Source organism: Ranitomeya imitator, chromosome 10 (genome assembly GCF_032444005.1).
Source record: "Ranitomeya imitator isolate aRanImi1 chromosome 10, aRanImi1.pri, whole genome shotgun sequence".
NCBI lineage: Eukaryota > Metazoa > Chordata > Amphibia > Anura > Dendrobatidae > Ranitomeya > Ranitomeya imitator.
In genome coordinates, this window is record NC_091291.1 from 9517839 (window position 1) to 9538266 (window position 20428).

The 20428-nt window shown below is 40.6% G+C and overlaps 1 protein-coding gene across 2 annotated transcripts in view; it reads right to left on the reverse strand.

The window, feature by feature from the left end:
* LOC138651232 (uncharacterized) overlaps nt 1–19931 on the reverse strand; it is an 86576-nt gene extending 66645 nt beyond the window's left edge. The window contains exons 1-4 of one of the 2 annotated variants that reach the window (XM_069741270.1): nt 19420–19931; nt 6792–6863; nt 6139–6711; nt 981–1227 (exon numbers count right to left, since the gene is read on the reverse strand). In XM_069741270.1, coding sequence (XP_069597371.1) covers nt 981–1142 — 162 coding nt within the window. In that variant the 5' untranslated portion in view covers nt 1143–1227; nt 6139–6711; nt 6792–6863; nt 19420–19931. Of the gene's footprint in view, nt 1–980; nt 5145–6138; nt 6712–6791; nt 6864–19419 lie in introns of those variants that run through there. The other variant, XM_069741271.1, reaches the window with a different exon arrangement.
* Between the last annotated feature and the right edge of the window lie 497 nt (nt 19932–20428).

A 20428-nucleotide genomic window follows, 5' to 3' on the forward strand; every position in this document is an offset into this window, starting at 1 on the left:
AATGTTAATACAAGATGAACGCTGGGTATGTTATGATTCTGACATGTTCTGTAGTGGAGATACAGGCATTAGACAAACTTGTGTGAAATTTAGTAAAACTGAAGAGATAGGAGGGTCTGAGGAAACCAGCCCTGTTAGTGATGTCACGAGGCTGTTGTTATTTAAGTGACTCCACTTTACCCAGCCTTCAGAGTCTGAGTCTGAGTTTTTTTGCCTGAGGAGCTGTACTATGCATTGGGATATTTGGGAGCACTGCCTATCAGCATGGTTTTGCCTGAAATGACCTGAGAACATGTTTTACCTTTCTTCTTTAATCCATGTTATTTTTATAATTACCTTGTACATATTTTCAATTGTCTCTTTTGTAACATCTTTATATGCCTTTTTATAAACACTGCCTTAAAATTTCGGAGTAAAATATATAAATTACTAGTTGTTCTTCCTGCTCTAAAACATACCCTAAGTCTTCTGAAGGGAATTACGCTACTGTTTTGGGTTAGCTTTGGACCCGTTTAATCGAAGCTGGTGGCAGCATACCGTGTGATGTGCCTTTGGGAGTTGTTGAAGCGGCTGCGGCATTTATAATTATTGTTCCTGCCTGAGTAGGAGTACTTAAATCGCCTCGCTGCAGCATGCCCAATAGCCAGTACATAGCAGGCTGCCATTCTGGCGACTAATTACCCTAGGTGCAGTACCTAATCTGACCTGAGGTTAAGGGGGGCACCAGAGAGCTGCAAGTTCAAGCGGAACTGTAAAGCGGGATATACTTAAATCCCTGCAGTTCGTGGTATATTGAAGAGCAGTGGGATAACTAGAATAAGCCCCTGCTGTAAACTAAGAGGTCCATAGACTTGTGTGTGTTTTTTCATCACATTGTAGCAGTGGAGGGATAACTAAGATAAACCCCCCTGCACATGTAATACCCGTCAGTTTGCCTAAAGTCACCCCGATCCGTGACGGTCCCTAAAGCCAACACTTACCTGTCTCCACCATGATGACGACTCTCCATCACTCCTCCTCCATCGCTTACTCCTCTTTCCCTTCCTCAGCCCATCCACGTAGGAGAAACTAAACAAAGCTTGTGTTTGTAATACCCTCTTTGGTGCCAGCTTCTGTTCCTCCTCCTCTTCCTCAGCCTCCATGTCCTCCTTGTTACCCAATCTGCGCTGATCAGATGAGAGAAGGATGAGTAGTATCTCTCTACCTCATATTTTCCTCCATGTCCACCTGGTCAAAATGGAAAGATTCATGTTTATTTGTCAACAGAGACTGTTTAAGTAGGCACAGTAGCGGGATAGTTAATGGTGGCAGGTTGGAGCTGGTATTCCAAAATTGGCCTTTGCTTCTCACAAAGCTTTGCCAGCATGTGCAGTGTGGAGTTCCATTGTGTGGTGACATCACACACCAATCGGTGAGCTGGTACTTGCATGCGCTACTTTGGCACTGTCTTATTGGCGGCAGCTGTAGCTGACTTGTGGGAATGAGCTATGACGCAGCGTACTTTAACGTGAAGCTCTGGCACATCTGGGTAGACTTTCATAAACCACTGAACCACCAAGTTGAGCAATTGTCTTTTGTCAATGTTTTCTGAAACCTGAAACGTTTTAATTTTAGGGATCTGGGGCTGGATGAGAGCTTTTTTCTTTTACCTACTGAGCTGCCATTTTTACTAGAGTTGAGGGAATTTGTTTGGATTCGGTTGCCGAATCTGAATTTGCCATATTTGTGCCATATTGTTACCCAATTCATGCCGAATGTATGTTTGATGATCGGTTCCGAACATATTCGGAAATTTCTACTCTCATTGACTCTAATGACGTTCGGCTGTGTTCGACAAATATTGCAAAAACAATATTCGCTGCCTATCGTATTCGGAACCGAGTCTGAACAAATTCGCTCCACTCTAATTTTTACCGATATCATTTTGGGGCAGATATAATGTTTTTGTCACAGGGAGAAATGGGAAAACAGGGAATGAGGAACCTGGATCACTAAACTGCCCTTTAGGCTAGGGAAGCCCTGTCTTTCCTTAACTCAGGGGTACCCTTGATGGTAGGGAGGCCTGAGTCCCCGACCTGTCCCTATCTCCTGTACAGCCCTGAGCTAAACCCCTAAGACTGCACATCAGACTCTACAGTATGAACACAGTCCGAAGTCGGCATGACACTTAATTGCATCTTATTGCAATGTTGCCAAAAAAAAATGTAATTCTGGCGTCTTGCTGTTTTTCTTGTTTCGCCGTTTTCCGAGATTCCATTGGACATGAACCCAATACGTTTGGCACATTTTGGACTGGCTAAAAAACTGAAAAACATCAGGAGACGATGCAAAACCGAACATAATATGTGGATGTGAGTGCTCCTCAGCCACAACTACCGAATATTTCCCCAAGAAAAAAATAAGGATAAACTGTGCTGGACTTGTGTTGCGAAATGTTACAAGGGGACGCTCAGTATGGTAAGGAAACCGAACATTAGGCTGTAATGGACAAATCAACAGTTTGGAGATTTCCCTATGTTGGAGCGCCGCCAGAGATGAAAGTATCCTGGAATCTTAGGAGGTCCGACTTGCTTCCCGAAAAAACCACAAATACACAGCAACTTCTCCAGCTTCTGAATTATCGTATCAGGAAATGGAGACTAGAATATTCGCCCACGCCAGGACATTGGGGGTGGTTTTATTTTTTTGCAACTCCACAAAAATAATAGAATGAGGATTGGGGCTTCCTCCTTTATCACCCAAATAAATAAATAAATAAATAAATAAATAAAATAAAATAAAATAAATAAAAATTGAAAAGCGCAAGCAATCCATAAAAATGTAATGTATTATTTATCACTCTTTGGATTTACGTAGGTGAATGGCTAAAACTGTAATGTCACACTGTAGCCAGCATGTGGCGCCATAGTGATACATTGTTTCCCAGCGCGCCGCCACAGGCTTCTGAACTGTGAGGTTCATTTTTGTTACACAGCCATCATCTGTGTTGCGGTTCCGCACTCCCATCGCCTCTCCCCTACATCACGACTGTTGGGGGCCGATAGATTACCATGATGCTATTTCTAAGAAGACCATCCCATGGCCTGGACTTCAAAACAGACCCATAATTTACTCTTCAAACTGCACTAGAGTAAAAAAAACAAATAGTTAAAAATAAAAAATTATTAAAAAAAAAAAAAGGCAATAAAAATAAACATATTTGGTATGATCGCATCTGTAAAAGTCTACACTATCAATATATAAAGTTAACTAATCCGTCTGGTAAAAGTTGTGAGAGCGAAAAGAAAAAAATCCCAGAATAAAGTTTTTTTTTGTTTTTTGCTTTTTCTCAATCGCTGCATCCAAGCCGAAAAATGCAATAAAAAAATATTTATCCCTAATGTTAGTAGGAAAATCGTCAACTGAGCACGCAAAAAACTAAAAACGAAAATGGTCCCCAAAAATGGGGACATGAGATTTCTTTTTTAAAAATCTTTGTTTTTTTTTTCTATTTAAAAAAAGATTAATTTTTTTAAGCTTAAAATGCAAAAAAAAAACTAAAAAACTACATAATTTAGGTGTAACTGTACTGACTAATGGAATAAAACTCTGATGTCGGATGTCGTTTTTACTGCACAATGAACTCTAAAAAAAAACTCCCAAAACCAATGATGGAATTGCGGTTTAATTTTGCCACAATGGTTCCTTTTTTTTCTCTCGGTTTTCTCAGTTTTCAATGCATTCTAATTGTAAATTAAACAATGCGATTGAAAGATAAAATTTGTCCAACACACAAAAAAAAATAACCTTTATCCTCAGAAACATATAAAAGTAAAAAAAGAAAATGACCAAGTCATAAACAGGCTACTAAAAAAAAAACCTCCCATCTTCTCTGCAGATGTCATGAATCGAACACTTGTCTTCGCCTTTTGGAAACAGAAGTAGCGGAACAATATAAACATCGCAGCCGCAACAATTTGGCCTTTGAACAAGCCATGTAATGAGATGAATGTAACCACTTTCGGCTGTGATCTTGTGGGTAATCCTATCCTCCTTACATGGTTGCCTGCAGCCACAGAATGTAAGCAGTTAGTTTCAATGTATCTTTTAACCTATGCATTTAGTTTGACGTCCGGGTTCCCAAAATCTGATATCACCACTTATTAAAAAAATATCCGCTTTACACTTTCCATCCTAAAGCCGTCATAAAACATGGACCCCCACACTGAAGCCTAAAGGATACTGAAGAGAACTCAACGGATACACGGAATTTAATGTCGCATTGTAAACAGCACCAGGTTAAATGATGTCATCGTGCACAGTGATACATTGTATCACAGCGTGCTCTCATACACAGATGGGTCTGTTAGTGCATCATATTGGGAAGTCAAGTCAGGGTGGTTCTGGACCCCATGGCGGTTCCCATATATCGACACCATGAGCAGAGCCTCACATAAGTCAGATTTGCGAATCTAACATCTAACATGGATCATTCACAAGCTGGACAGCAGAACTCTGGAACTGAACCACGGCTTTTCAGCTTGTTGAATGAATATAATAATCATATAGTGGATTATGTATTATTTTGGGGCAATAATCAAGACCATATTTACAGCTTGTTCTGCACCAGGCACCACCCGTCTATGTGCCACATAGATTGCTGGCTTCCCAGCAAGATGTCACCATGACTGTATTATTATCCAGGAACAGCACCATATTCATTTAGATCATAAATTGAGGACTTAAAGGAATTGTCCACTCCTATTGTACTGATGCCTTATCCCAGTTTTCATCTCTGGAGATGCATGTAATCAGTTCCATACACTGTGTAATGCCTGCTGCCAAGAGCTGCAGATCAGCTCCTATTCACCTGAACAGTGGTGTAATATAAAGTTCATAGGCCTTAATTCAAAATCTCCAAAAGAGTCCCCAATTTCTGGTTTTTCAATATTATTGGTCATCCTCTATGGGCTAAAAGAACCCTTTGGACCCACCTTGGCCATGGGGTCCGAGTGCAACTACATCGCCTGCACCCATTAAAGTTACAGCTTTGCAATGTAATAGGATGTAGCTATACATTTTCGTCTATAACTTTTTATAGGGTATCTATGGGGATTTCTTTTAGCTATTTTTAAAGGGAATCTGTCACCAGGTTTTTGCTACCCCATCTGATAACAGCATAATGTAGAGGCAGAGACCCTGATTCTGGTGATGCTTCATTTACTTTACTGTGTGCTGGAGTTTTGTTTAAAAACAGTTTTCTCTGCTGGAGATCTAGCAGCTCTCAGAATGCTGAGCTCTGTATAACCCCGCCCCAAACCGATTGGCAGCTTTTTATGTTCACTGTGCATAGGCAGAAAGCTGCCAATCAGTAGTGGGGGTGGGGATGGACTACAGGACAGTCTCTTGCTGATAAAACAGTGATTTGATAAAAACTGCACCGTGCAGGTCAATAAGTCACACATCGCTGGAATCAGGGTCTCTGTCTCTACATTATGCTGCTGTCAGATTAGGTGGCAAAAACCTGGTTTAAGGGGTTCATTTTAACATAAAGGAGCTTTGTCAGCTTAAAAAGATTTTTTTTAAACTAACCACATGGTCAAAAAGTGGGACTTGACCCCTATAACAAGTTTATATTTGCTGCGAAAAACATTGCATTTGATGTGCATGAAAGCATTTTTTTCTAATATGTAAATGAGGGGTGCTGTCTGCACCTTCGTAGTGCCCTGTACTGCCCCCAATTACCATATTTGGCCACCTCCTCCTATGCTAATGAGCATCACTTAGTGTGTATCGCTCTGCATAGGTGGAGGTGGCGGAGCATGATAATTGAGAGGGGGAGGTAGGCAGATCCTGAGCTGTATATCTGCCTAGATACACAGATATACGGGGAAGGAGAGGATGTGGTATTACAGTTATTTTCTAGCAACACAAGGTTGCAAAAATATTTAGAAATAGTCCCTGTTTTTAGAATTAAATTTTCACAGAGGACAAGGAGGTGACTAAGTTTCACTTCCGTTCCTTTAGTGACAGTATGAGAGATCCTCTAATGTAACCTCATTTCTAGAAGTCTTATGTAAACTTGCAAGAACTCGCAACAACCTGTCGAAAGTGCCAAAATCAAACTGATCTGATTTAATCACTGATGGGATTATACACCTGGGACCTGATGATGATGATGATGTCCGACTAGGCTTTGATGGTCCAGTCACTCCAAACATCAATTCTGTCCGAACTCTATGTGTCACTTGCATGATCACCGAGGGTCTGACAGCGGGACCCACACGATCCCGAGGGTCCTAAAACATCTGCGTGAGTGGAGCAATACTGAGAATGTGCGTCCGCGAATCCTATATGCCAGTAATGGCCGAGCGATCACACACATCACTAACGAGATCAAGATGGATCTGGGAGTGATTCTTGAAATGCAGCAAAAGGTATATAATTGTATTCCATTTTGTGAAAAATACAAGAAATAATAAAAAACATCCCTTCTATGATCTATACCGGGTACGTATATAGGATATGTTAGCAAACATTTGTATTTGTGGTGCCAGGGAAAGAACATTTATGTCACTCGTTATCCTCCTGTGGTTCCATCTTTTGGTGTCGTCGTTATGTAGACGACGTTCTTTTCACGTTGAATTCATATCTGCCTTTTTCTCATATTTCACGTCCAATATGGAGAGAAGTTTATTCCGTGTCTTGATGTTTTGTATGAGTGGTGGTCACCTTTAGAAGAAATAAACAGGGGTTTTAAAGAAAAATTAAGCTAACAGTTGAATTCTATGGGATAGAACTTGTCATCTTACATACAGGGTACTTTTCCATACAGAAGTGTATTGCATCTAAACATTAGGTCAGATTTCCGGCAGACAAGTAGCCTGCAACACAAAAAAAATGGGGAAATTATTAATAGAGGTTTCTAAAAATAAAATGAACATTAATAAAATTTACTAACACGTTTTTGAAAGGTTCTGATTTGCAACCACCATTGCCGGTATTAATGAAGGGGACTAGGTGACTGGCCCCTTTATTGTCTCTGACAGCCCCCTCCATCGCATCATTGACAGAGGAGGTGTCAGGACCAAAGTATGGAGTCTGGAGACGTTTGCAAATAAATATTTTGAGATCAGAATTAGGGCTGACGATTGTATATTCTCTCATCCGAGAATATCGGGCTGATTATGAAAATGATATTCTGATCAGTCTATGATCGTAGTGTGATTCGATTCTCTCGGATGAGAAGATAGAGACAAAAATGTCTCCATTCCCCCAGTGCACGGAAATGAGACTGCACTCAGATGCCATCCAAGTGCAGTCCGATGGTTTCCCACTGTCTCATTGACTTGCATTGTTGAGTGCAATACGAATATCCAATCAAACTCAGATACGTGACTTTTTCTTCGGACAGGCTCCATCCGAGGAAAAAAAATCAGTGCACCACCCAATAGAATACCACTAGGCTAAGTGGGATCTGATGTTTTTTAGGATCCAACTTAGACCGATAATACAGTCGTCTGCACGAACCCCGAGCCATACCTTTGGTGGTCCTCTATATACGGTAAAAAACCAAAGCAACAAGCACCGTCTCGCTTCTACGCTTGGCCTCGTGCCTTTTGCTTTTCAAGAAGACTTAGAATCAAGTGACTGTGAAACGCGTGAGTAATCCTTTAAACCGCCTGATTACAGGATTACGCGCCGTAAAACTGCTGTCGGCCGCCGGAGAATAGATTTTATGATACATTAATTATACGAGACGTTTGCATATTTATTGTTACATTTGTTCAGCAGGTTGATGGTCGGGTTCTTAAAATCAGAAACAGACACTTTTCTCTATAAAAAGTGAAATGATTGAATCGATAGGGAAACAGAAGGAAGTATAAAGTCTCCAAACTTTACAGAGTTTTTCTTCCCCAACACTAAACTTTATCAGCGTGCACTGGAGACAAATCTAGCATGTGAAAACCTCAACAAAAAAACACAAGAAAAAAAAACAGGAAAACCTGAAAAAATGCCTCGTGTGAACTTACCCTTAAGGAAAAAGGCCATCATGCAAAGAAGCCTCCTCTCGATGTCTATATTTCCCCAGTTTTCATATAAGGCTTTAGACATGATGATGTCGAAAAAGGAATCCCAATAATCCAACTAGACCGGAGCGTGGCTGCTCGATGGGACAAGCGAGTGTAATATTCTGTTTGACCTGTGATCGTTATGGTCCGGGGTCTGGATTGTCGCTGGAGCACAATTTTGCAAAATGTATTTGTTGCAAATTCAAGTTCCAAGTAAATCCGCGGAACAAGAATTTCAGCAAATTCCTTCATCCCTATTGATGAGTTTTTGTAGTAACGATAGAGAACAGGAGAAGCCGCGTTCTTCTATGTCTCCGCTTCTGGTCACATTGGGTGGTACGAAGTATCAAAGTCTGACCTATTCCGAGAGTGGATGGAATAATTGAGAGACTAGTCCAGGATAGATATTTCTCCACAATTGACCTAAACAAAGGTCACTACAGTCCGTGGTAGAGATAAATTGCATTTGTCATCCCATGAGGCTTCTTCCAAACTTCTTCCAAACTTGTCTGTTTGCTTCTTGGGTTACATGGGAGTCCGACAACTTTCCAAAGATCGATGGACAAAATCCTCGATCCCCATTGCAGATTTGATTCTGCATATGTGGTCGACATGAAATCAAGTGCCGAGTGGAAAAGTCATTTGTCAAAAGTGGAAAACCTAAACCTTGTAACTTGGGTCTTGAGGTGTAGTGAAGAATAATGTGAAGACCATCCAAAACTGAACCCAACACATAACCCCCCCCCCCAAAAAAAAAAAAAATGAGAATTTTGAGCAGGTTCGTACCAAATTTTCCTTGAACAAACCATCACCAAGGAAAAGAAGTCAAATGGATCGCCGAAGCTTAGGAGGCATTTCTGGAATTAAAGATAGACTTGATGGAGGCCATTTGTGGTCCAGATTGAAGCCTCTGATCTGTGGTTTGGCACAGTCCTCTTATAGGAGGTTGTCATCTGTTTGAGCGGGAAGCTCATCCGTAGTATGGTCCAACATGACTGTTTGGTCATCCCTGGAGTCCCTGATATATTTCTGGTTGGGCCAACACTTCAGGTTGGTTACAGATCATTCTCTTGGATAAGTCAGGCCAATGAGTCAGAAAAGTGTTTTGATGTCTCACACTTCCAGGGAAAGCAGATATTTTTCCTAGAACGCTTTTTGTGATGACAAAGTGAGAGGGTGATGAAACAATGGGTCTGGGTTGCTTTAATTTCACCGTACACTTTCGAGGATTCCGGAAGCTACAGATCATCAAGGAAAAGCTGAGCGTAACATAAATAATCCAGAACAGCTGGATAGCCCTAGTAATGTTTAGTTTGCTGAGGGCGTTGGTCATTTTTGGGCTTGAATTTTTAATGAAACGATTCCGCAGGTTTGGTGGCGGGGTCTGTCATTCCCTTGCTGGCCTCAATCCCTCTGTTACTGTAGGTGGGTGATTCATCACTGCGTTTGGAAACGTTTTAAGTAGAGACGTGAGAATTATCTCAAGGCAAATCAAAATCTCTCCATGTAGTAGGCTATGTGCACACGTAGGAAATGTGGTGCAGAATTTTCTGCACTAAATCTGCATCGCCTGGCAGAATCAGCAGGTGCGTTTTTTATGCGTTTTTTTGTGCATTTTTTATGCGTTTTTTGTGAGGTCCGATACATTTCCTATACTTTAGGTAAATAATCAGCATAAGGGCTCATACAGACGGTCGTATTATCAGTCCACGTACGATCTGACAAAACATTGGATCGCTCTCGGGCCAATATTATTCAATGGGGCCATCTACAAGTCAGTTTGTTTTCCTCAGATAGAACCTGTCAGAGAAAAAGAATTACTGCATATCCGAGTTTGATCCGGTATATTGGAATCGCACTGGACCATGGAAGTCAATGAGTGCATGGAAATCAAAGGACTGCACTCAGATGACATCTCAGTACAGACAGATTTCTGTGCACTAATACTTTGGAGAAGATGGATAATTTTTTTTTTCCTCATTCAATAGAATCTGATCGTATTATGCTGACACTCGGAACAAACTTTGATCACAGTTTCTTTTGCATACATGGCTGGTCTTAGCCTGAATGGCGTCCTGTCCAAAACTGCCCCTGTCCTACTGATTTTTTTCAACCAAGACACAAATAAGGACAGGAGTCAATTTTTTATATCCTACAAACATTGATTTTGCCCTATAAGCTCCTCTGAATTTGTGGTGAGGAATCTGCACCTCTTACCCGCATTAATTCCACCATGTCCGAACGTGCCCTCACAGGGGTATTCTTATCTTGTCTATTTATGCCGTAACCATAGATATTATATAATGGATGGTATATGTGGATTTCACAGACGGGACCCTCGTGTATATACAGAATGAGGTGCTGCTGCTTTTCGTGGAGAGCTGATATTAATTGCTATTCACATGGGTGATAATTCTGTCATCTCGTATCTGAGAGCGGCATCTGTCATGGCCCAGTTGGTACCTAGAGTCTGATGGGCCCTAGTGCAAAATATGGACCGAGCCCCCCATTCTTAATGAAATATATATATGTGCGCCCTCCATCCTGGTATATGTCCCCCAGTCCTCCATATAGTGTGATGCACTCCTAATAGTCCTCCATATAATTTTAATGCACCGCCAAAGTCCTCCATATAGTATAATGTGCAACCCATAGTCCTCCATGTTGTATAATGCACAGCGCAGTCATCCATATAGTATAATGTGTAACCCATAGTCCTCCTTGTTGTATAATGCACAGTGCAGTCCTCCATATATTATAATGTGTAACCCATAGTCCTCCATATACTATAATGCACAGTTCAAAGTCATCCATAAAGTATAATGTACAGCCCATAGTCCTCCATATAGTATAATGCACTCCACATGGTCCTCCATATAGTATAATTCACCGCCAAAAGTCCTCCATATAATATAATGCTCAGCCTATGGCCATACATACGATACAATACACTTTATTGATCCTGGGAGAATTATATAGTTTAATGCACAGCCCATAGTCACCTATATGGAATAAAGCAGAGCCCATAGTCATACATAATGTATAATGCACAGCCCATAAAAATTTCTAATGTATAACGCACAGCCCATTGTAAACCATACAGTATAATGCACAGCCCATAGTCATCCATGTAGTATAATGCAGAGCCCATAGTCATCCATGTAGTATAATGCACAGCCCATAGTCATCCATGTAGGATAATGCACAGCCCATAGTCATTCATGTAGTATAATGCACAGCCCATAGTCCTCCATGTAGTATAATGCACAGCCCATAGTCATCCATGTAGTATAATGCACAGCCCATAGTCACCCATGTAGTATAATGCACAGCCCATAGTCATCCATGTAGTATAATGCACAGCCCATAGTCATCCATGTAGTATAATGCACAGCCCATAGTCACCCATGTAGTATAATGCACAGCCCATAGTCCTCCATGTAGTATAATGCACAGCCCATAGTCATCCATGTAGTATAATGCACAGCCCATAGTCATCCATGTAGTATAATGCACAGCCCATAGTCATCCATGTTGTATAACGCACAGCGCATAGTCATCCATGTAGTATAACGCACAGCCAATAGTCCTCCATGTTGTATAATGCACAGCCCATAGTCATCCATGTAGTATAATGCACAGCCCATAGTCCTCCATGTAGTATAATGCACAGCCCATAGTCATCCATGTAGTATAATGCACATCCCATAGTCATCCATGTAGGATAATGCACAGCCCATAGTCATCCATGTAGTATAATGCACAGCCCATAGTCATCCATGTAGTATAATGCACAGCCCATAGTCATCCATGTAGGATAATGCACAGCCCATAGTCATCCATGTAGGATAATGCACAGCCCATAGTCATCCATGTAGTATAATGCACAGCCCATAGTCATCCATGTAGGATAATGCACAGCCCATAGTCATTCATGTAGTATAATGCACAGCCCATAGTCATCCATGTAGTATAATGCACAGCCCATAGTCATCCATGTAGTATAATGCACAGCCCATAGTCATCTATATAGTATAATGCACAGCCCGTAGTCATCTATATAGTATAATGCACAGCCCGTAGTCATCCATGTAGTATAATGCACAGCCCGTAGTCCTCCATGTAGTATAATGCACAGCCCGTAGTCCTCCATGTAGTATAATGCACAGCCCATAGTCCTCCATGTCAAATAATGCACAGCCCATAGTCATTCATGTAGTGTAATGCACAGCCCATAGTCCTCCATGTAGTATAATGCACAGCCCATAGTCCTCCATGTAGTATAATGCACAGCCCATAGTCCTCCATGTCGTATAATGCACAGCCCATAGTCATTCATGTAGTGTAATGCACAGCCCATAGTCATCCATGTAGTATAATGCACAGCCCATAGTCATCCATGTAGTATAATGCACAGCCCATAGTCATCCATGTAGTATAATGCACAGCCCATAGTCCTCCATGTAGTATAATGCGCAGCCCATAGTCATCCATGTAGTATAATGCACAGCCCATAGTCCTCCATAAAAGTGTTGAAAAGTGATCAGATGATTCAGGTTCAAGTTTTCTAAGGATGTAATAAAAAAAATAATAAAAAGTTAATACATTTTGGAATCACTGCGTCTCAAAAATTAAATGCCATAAAGAGCAAAAATAAATGTCAGAATTTCTGTTTTTTTTAGACAAAAAAAAATGCAATAAAAGTGTTAAAAATGTAACAGTGGCGTACAATAGCGGCGGACCACATCCTCCGCCGGGCTTCGCACTTTCAACATTATCCTGGAGGCTGAGTTATGACTTCTGCTACGGGACCCCCTGATTTTCTACGTAATCCCCTGGCTCTGAATACAAAAAAAAAAAAAAAAGAACAAGACCATGTTCTGTCATTTTTTTTTTTCAGTATAATATGTGGTGACTTGAGTCATGACATTCAAAACTACAACTCGTCCTGCAAAAAAAAAAAAAAAACTCTTGCAAGAACATAGGGGGATGGGGAAATGGCAAAGTTATGCTTGTATCCAGGTAGAAAAACTTTCTGCTGATTTTGCTCATGACGGGCGGCACGTAGCGGCTGATGTAATGCTTAAGACAAAAAAGAAATATGTAAAAGGGGAGGAAATTAGAACAGCAGATATGACGTACAGGAAACACTGCACGTCCCTATAATAAGGGTCACATGACGGATTCTCAGCACTTTGCAGAAGTTCTCAGCCCGGCCGCCCGCTCCTCGTCTCCTGTAAGTATCCAGAATTTTAATTTTTCTGTTAATTATCACTTTAATTTCAGGGCCAGAAAGTGAGGTTCCTCTAATGACCTAAACTTCTGAGCTTCTACTGTTCTACAACCTGCTCTTTAGTTACTAATAGAAGCAACTGGGAAGAGGGGAAAAGTTTCACTTAAACTTTTTTTTGATACATTTAAGTAAACAAAGCGGTTAACCCTTAACTGACACCTATTTCATTTTAAGGGTTGCTCCCCGCAAACGGAAGCCGTAGCGCGGGCGTGACTAGTCATTGCTCTAAACAAATCTGGAATATGACCGTTTAACCCTTTCAATGCTGCGAACCCGCACGATTAACCCCTTCACCCTTCTTACGACGGTTTGGCAATGAATTAGAAGGAATATATTAAAATAAAATTGTCATTAGAAGGAATATATGGCAGGATGTGTGCACATAGTGAGAATCCGGGCCCCGACTGCCCAGTTATCGGGGGGCCCCTATAAAAGAAGATGAGGAGCTGAAATCAGTTCTGTTTCTTGTTCTACTGTAGAATCAATAAATATTTATATTTTTTATTTTATTTTATTTCACCTTTCTATTTTCTGCTCTTGATTTTTATATATATATATTTTTTTATATTTTTTAAAACATTTTTATTTTTGGCATGCTATGGGAGACTAGAAGCTGGCATTATCCAGTCGGCTCTGCTACATACAGGTGATGATCAAATTGCCTCTATGTAGTAGAATTTGCTGACTTGCTATGACCGCCGACCATCGGGTGGCGCTCTTAGGAATCCGGCAGTGATAAACATAGCGGTCTGCTGGAGACATCTGGTTGTCATGCCGACCCATTGGTGACCCACGATCACATGACAAGGTCACCGATGGGTGGGATTTCCGGCACGCTCGCTAGACGCGCAAGTTAAATGCCGCTGTCAGAGTTTGACAGCGGTATTTAATGGATTAACAGCTGCGGGTGGACTGCGATTCCACCCACGGCTGTTAGAGGAACATGTCAGCTGTTGAAAACAGCGTCTGAGCCCATATGAAAGAAGGGAGGGAGTCGGACATCGGCGTACTGTTACACCTGATGTTGGAAAAGGGTTAATGGATAAAGAGACTTTTACAACTCAATAACAAGTAAACAAAGAGCGCCAAATCCACCAGTTTCAGGATATACAAATATCCTTCTAACTGATATATACAGCTCTTGCAAAAATGAAGAGACCACTTTTAAACGTTCAGTTTGTCTGATTTCTCTCTTTATGGGTATATTTTTGCATAAAATGGAAATTGTTCTTTTATTGTATAAACTACTGACAACACGTCTCCGAAGTTCGAAACTAAAAATTTAGCATTTTTTTTGCACCAAATGAAAAATCCATCAAAATAATAAAAAAGAAACAGTGCTATCAGACCTCAAATAATGCAAAGAAAATTTCTTATTCACTTAGAAACAGCAATACTAATGTTCTAACTCAAAGAAGAGTTCAGAAATCAATATTTGGTGGAATAACCGTGATTTTTTATTTTAATTTTTAATTATGTGGCTGTATTGCCGATGTGCTTCCTATATGCAATAATCTATGAGGAGGAGATTCATTTTGTTACAGCCTATATTCACACTGTGTTAATAGGAGGGCATGTGTTGCATCCCAATTGTCCATATAAAATAAAGGGGACACATAATATGATAGTCAATTTTAGTGCATATAATATATTGAAATCCAGGATATCATTTCGGGTCAAAGCTGTGATATAATTTGTAATATTTTTCTGTGACTTATCATTGGGGAATAAGTGGATCATGGTGGTGTTTATAATATAACTCATCACTCTATGATCCAATATACATCGATGGATGTATCATATGTTTCATTTTAAATAATAATTTTATACATGATTAATTGCGATTAAATGTTATATTCACTCTAAGTTCGTAATGAATAGATATCCCACAATAGCGACCTTTTATGCTTTGCCAAAAGCACATAAAAATGTTAGTCCTATGCTGGGTAAATTCATCATATGCGGCAATAACTCTCGGAGGGAACCAGTTGCTATGTGAATGAAATTCTCTCTTTTTGTCCTCACCCTACCCTCCATTGTAAGAGATACAAAAGATAGGGTACAAAAACTCAAAGGAATCACGGTGTCAGAAGCAACCAAACTTGTTAGTTTAGACGTGAAAGTGCTATACAGCAACATAGGTCTGATGATCTGGGTATACAGGCAATATCTCACTTTCTCATTACGATAGGTAGACAATTCAAATGACATAGGGCTTTCCTACTCAGATTGTTATTGTTTGTGCTCAGACACAATTATTTTACATTTGGTAGTACCCTATATCATCACATATGGGGCACCGCCATGGGTACTTTCTTGGGCTCTGACGCTTGCCAATCTATTTTTAGGGTGATGGGAGGACATGTTAGTTTTTGGGAGGACATGTTAGTTTTTCGGTGAGGATTTCTCTTTTTTTTTTTACATGTCACATTTTAGTTTGGGGAAGATATATCGATGATGTGCTAATTTCTTGGGATGGGGACATTGAGTTTTTCTCAAGAATAATGCGATAGGCATGTTCTTCACACATGAAATCGGTGATAGAAATATCAATTTTATGGACCTCACTATATCAAATCGATCACGATGGTGGAGTGCATGCTAGTATATACCACAAGCCTACGGCGATCAATAACCTACTGCATTGGAGCAGATGGCATCCTCCAGCGCTAAAGGTGCTAAAGGTAGGTATCCCAGTTGGGCAATACCTACGAGCTCGACAAAACCGCTCTGATGACGTAACCTTTGGGCAAATAATAAATTATTTATGTGGGAAAAAACTGTTCAGGAGCTAAGGAGGAGGTTATCGAAATGCGTTAGGTACATCAATACGGAGTTAGACACTATCCCTTTCAATTCGTATGAGAACTTGTCACACAAGATCTAAAAGTATAGGGGATCGGACATGTTATTCTCGGACCCAGGAAGGGGCATTTAGATAAATTACTATTACAAGAAGAGGCGAAGTGGATATTCTGTCTAAATTGATGGAGTCTCGTGGGGTCTTAATGAAAGCTCGGCCTTCCTATAAATCTGAGAGAATAAAATTATAATAATCTCTATTTATATAGCACTAACATATTCCGCAGCGCTTTACAGAGAATAACATTGTGAAGCCCGTGAATTAATGATTATACAAAATAATCTTAATGTAAATAGAATACTTATCTGCATGCCAACAAATAATTGTGATAATATATCAGGTGAATGAGATTTGCTTATTTATGATAGCTGTAGGCTGAACTTGGAAGCATGCGTCTTATTGACATATTGTAGCGATAAAGGGTATTGCCGTCCTTTCATTAGGGTCTGACGAGGATAGTGATCTGTGTGACATGAAATGCTTCATATCATATATCATATCATACCACAATAGTGGTAGCCTATAATTTAGCATGTAAGCTCATTGTGTACTAGTCTATGGGTCACTATTGGTCAGCGCAAATGCAAAGTGCTCATTGATTGGATTGATTGACTGTCGCCCAGCCTGCTCATTATAAGATCAAATCCCCTGATGATGCCGCAAGGCGAAACATCTTGGGGAGGATAATGGCTACTAAATGTTAATTGCATGTACTGGGCAGTGCTACAGTGGATCGAATAGGAAGTGAGTTGTTGCAGGGGGTCTTAAAGAGACAACAAATAAGTGAAGAGACAGAATTAATTGCATATTATAGAGAAATGATATCCGACAAATTGATTTAACTGGTAGATAGCCAGGATTCACAAAATATGTTGGCAACAGGCTAGAACAAAATTAAGACTTATTTTTGAACTAGTACCATGAAATGAATAAAATATACTTAAATAGGGGATCTCTTTTTTTTGCCTTTGGCAATTTGTGTTTTTATCACTTGGGACAGGGAACACCTGGGGGAAGCTCAGCACCTCCCAGTTTCAGATTGGACGACTGAGCTGTCAGTCAAAACACCGTCAGCTCAGCCCGCCCCTTCGCTAGATTGGACGGCTGAACTGCCCATCACTACAGCGTCAGCTCAGCCCGCCCCTGCACAAGATTGGACAGCTGACCTGTCAGTCAGTGAGTCCAAGACACACTGAGCGGAGAAATCGAGACCGTTTCATTCAGATCAGAGGTTGTGGTATTACAGTTGAACTTTCGCTATGGAGGAAATGTTTTGACTGCGTTTAAACTGTAAAAATAAAAGTGCTGACAGGGAGGATGAGTCATTGGCTCCATTATGCAACAAAGAAACGAGAAGAATGTAAATATTTGAACACAACTGATACAATAAATCCTCCTGAGGTTCGGGCAGCATGAATCTACTGTAAGGTTCCCTTTAATTTTCTGCTATAATATATCCAAGCGTAACTAGTAAATTGTAGCTGAAAATCCACTTTTGGGCTTGGCACCAAACCACCTGCTCGCCCAGATCTGCTTGTAAGGAGCAATCGTTATACGACCTGACGATACATTGTTTAATCACTGATCTTTCCGCTATAATTACTTAGAATTAATCTCCAATCTGCAGAAGTGAAAAAGAAAAGAGTACGGAGAACGTGTCCGGAAACACATTGCAAGAGCCGCACTCCTTTGGTGACCCAGAATCGTGGTTACAAAAGTTGGTAATTGTGAGTATACAGCAGTAAAGGCTCTATGTAATGAAACATACATTTATACGGAGGAATTGGGGTTTAGTTTACAAAAGGATATCCATGATTCGCCACAAAGAAATCATTCATTGTCTATGGGACTGTTGGAATCCCATAGACAATGAACAGAGCAGAGGCCGAGCATCCGATCCAGAGGGTGTTGCAGAGCTCCATTCATGGGATTCCAGAGCCCCCCTCCTTGGGATCCTAAGGGGTCTTAGCAAACGGCAAGTTATCCTTCAAATTATATATAGAGATTTCTGAATAAATTTGACATTTCCCTTGTCAAAAATGCATGAGCGACGCTGGCAGTGTCAGACTGCGTAAGTCAAAACACCAGTTTAATATATTTCCAGTAGGAGCAACAGAGGAACATTATAAGGTAAAGAAAAGATGCTCCGGTATTGTTACAGTTACGTGAAAAAGTCTTTACCCCCTTCCTGATTTCCTATTCTTTTGCTTGTTTGTCGCACTTAAATATTTCTGATCATGAAACAAATGTAAATATTAGCGAAAGATTAAAAAAAGTAATAACAAAATGCAGTTTATAAATGAAGGGAGAAAGAAATCCAAACCTACAGGGTCCTGTGTAAAAAAACATCTGTACATACTGAATTAAAAAAAAAAAACATTCTGATGGCAGCGCTGCAGCATAATGGCACGTTTAGTGTCCTAGTCATCACTGTTCTTCATGTTATTGAGCAAGTACAAAAAAATAAATAAATCAATTTGAAAATGGCGCCTGCGCAGTAGCAGCTCTCCCGATCGCTGCTATTGTGCACTGACACATTCTTATTTATAGGTGCAAAGAAGGAAAGTTGTGATGCCGTAGCCGGACCATGGGTATGTACACCAACATGAATAATGATTATAGAAAGTATCACATTCACAATGTCGGAGAACTCGTTCCTCCCCCCACTAGGTGCGCCTATATCTGGGGCGGAGAATCAGAGACTTCACTTTTGATACAAAGTTGCATTTGGTTTCTAAGATTCTTTCTAGTTTTGATACTTTGTTGCCCATCTGTTCTCCTCTTGTCATGCAGCAGTTTGAGCTCCGGAGCTGTTATTCCATATTTAATCATAGAAGTTTGTAACATCCTCAGATATTTTAGAAGCTACAACATATAGAAATTCTTAGTCACTCATTTTTTGGGGAAAATGGACAGGGGTCTTCCTAAACCCCCTTAATAACTTGGTTTGGAGCTTTACAAGACTCTTTGTTTATGTAGTCAAATATAGGTGCAAACATTCCTCTAATCTCCCGACATCCAGGAAGTTAATTATTCCGACAGAAAAGTAAAAAATACTGGAGACTGATGAGGAAGTAAGAATCGGAGTGATTGTAGCGGATTTTTAGTTAATATTTTATTTTCCTTTTTTTTTCATAAAAGTTTAATATCTGGGAGATTTGATACTATGTATCAATCCTATGTTTACAAATACTCATCATCCGTTTTGTTACCTTGTATAACTCCACTTCTGCAGGTCCTGGGACGTTCCTGCTCCTCCTCTCTACATTGGTCCGGACTGGTAAGCACATATCTTCTCGGATATTGATGACCTTTCCTACCAGTAGGGCTCCAGCTGTGATACTCTGATCATGGGGGGTCCTAAGTGTAAGCCCCTCACCCTCTGATATTGATGACCTATCTCAGTCCTGGATAGGACTCTTCGATATTAGTAATGTCAGCTGACCCCACAAAATTCTATTTCTTGTCTTGTTGGAGGATCACCGTGCTATCCCATGCTTTACACTACAGCACTGATCCATTACCTACATTATCTGTTGGGGGCTTGGGGGTTCTCATCCATACTTTACACTGCAGCTCTGATTTATTAGGGCACGGCAATGGTACTTGATTCCAGTTTGGCTTTATAATCTATCCTCTAGGGGTCCTTATTTCTTTTCACAGAGCTCTCTGAATACTTTGTAACTCCGATTCTCCTAAGAATTCTGTTATCTTGTTGCAGGCTTCGGTTGTTTTTATTTCAAAGGCCTTCACTTCTCTGATCAGAGGCTCGTGGTCAGGACTGAGGAAAGGGAAGAATACTGCGTCATCAACAAAACAACCCCCTATGGCAGCATTGTGCCCTGTAAGGGCAATGCCACGACCACCAGGATCAACGACACCCACGTCCTTCTGAGGACACCCAACGATACGGATGACTACTTCACGATGGAGTTCGGGAGAGACAACGAGCCCGGAAAGTCCGCAGAGTCGTATCGTGCAGGTGCCAATACACTAGAATATTATTTACTGTATATATACAGTGCCTTGATAAAGTATTCATACCCTGTGAACTTTTCCACATTATACCCACAAACAAGTGTTTTGTTGGGATTTTATGTGATACCAACACAGATTGTCATATTCTCTGGGATTTGTGTGCACCATTCACACACATGAATATGCTCTGACCTAAATCGTTGAGGGTCGCTCTCTTGCTAGAAGGTGAACCTACACCCCAGT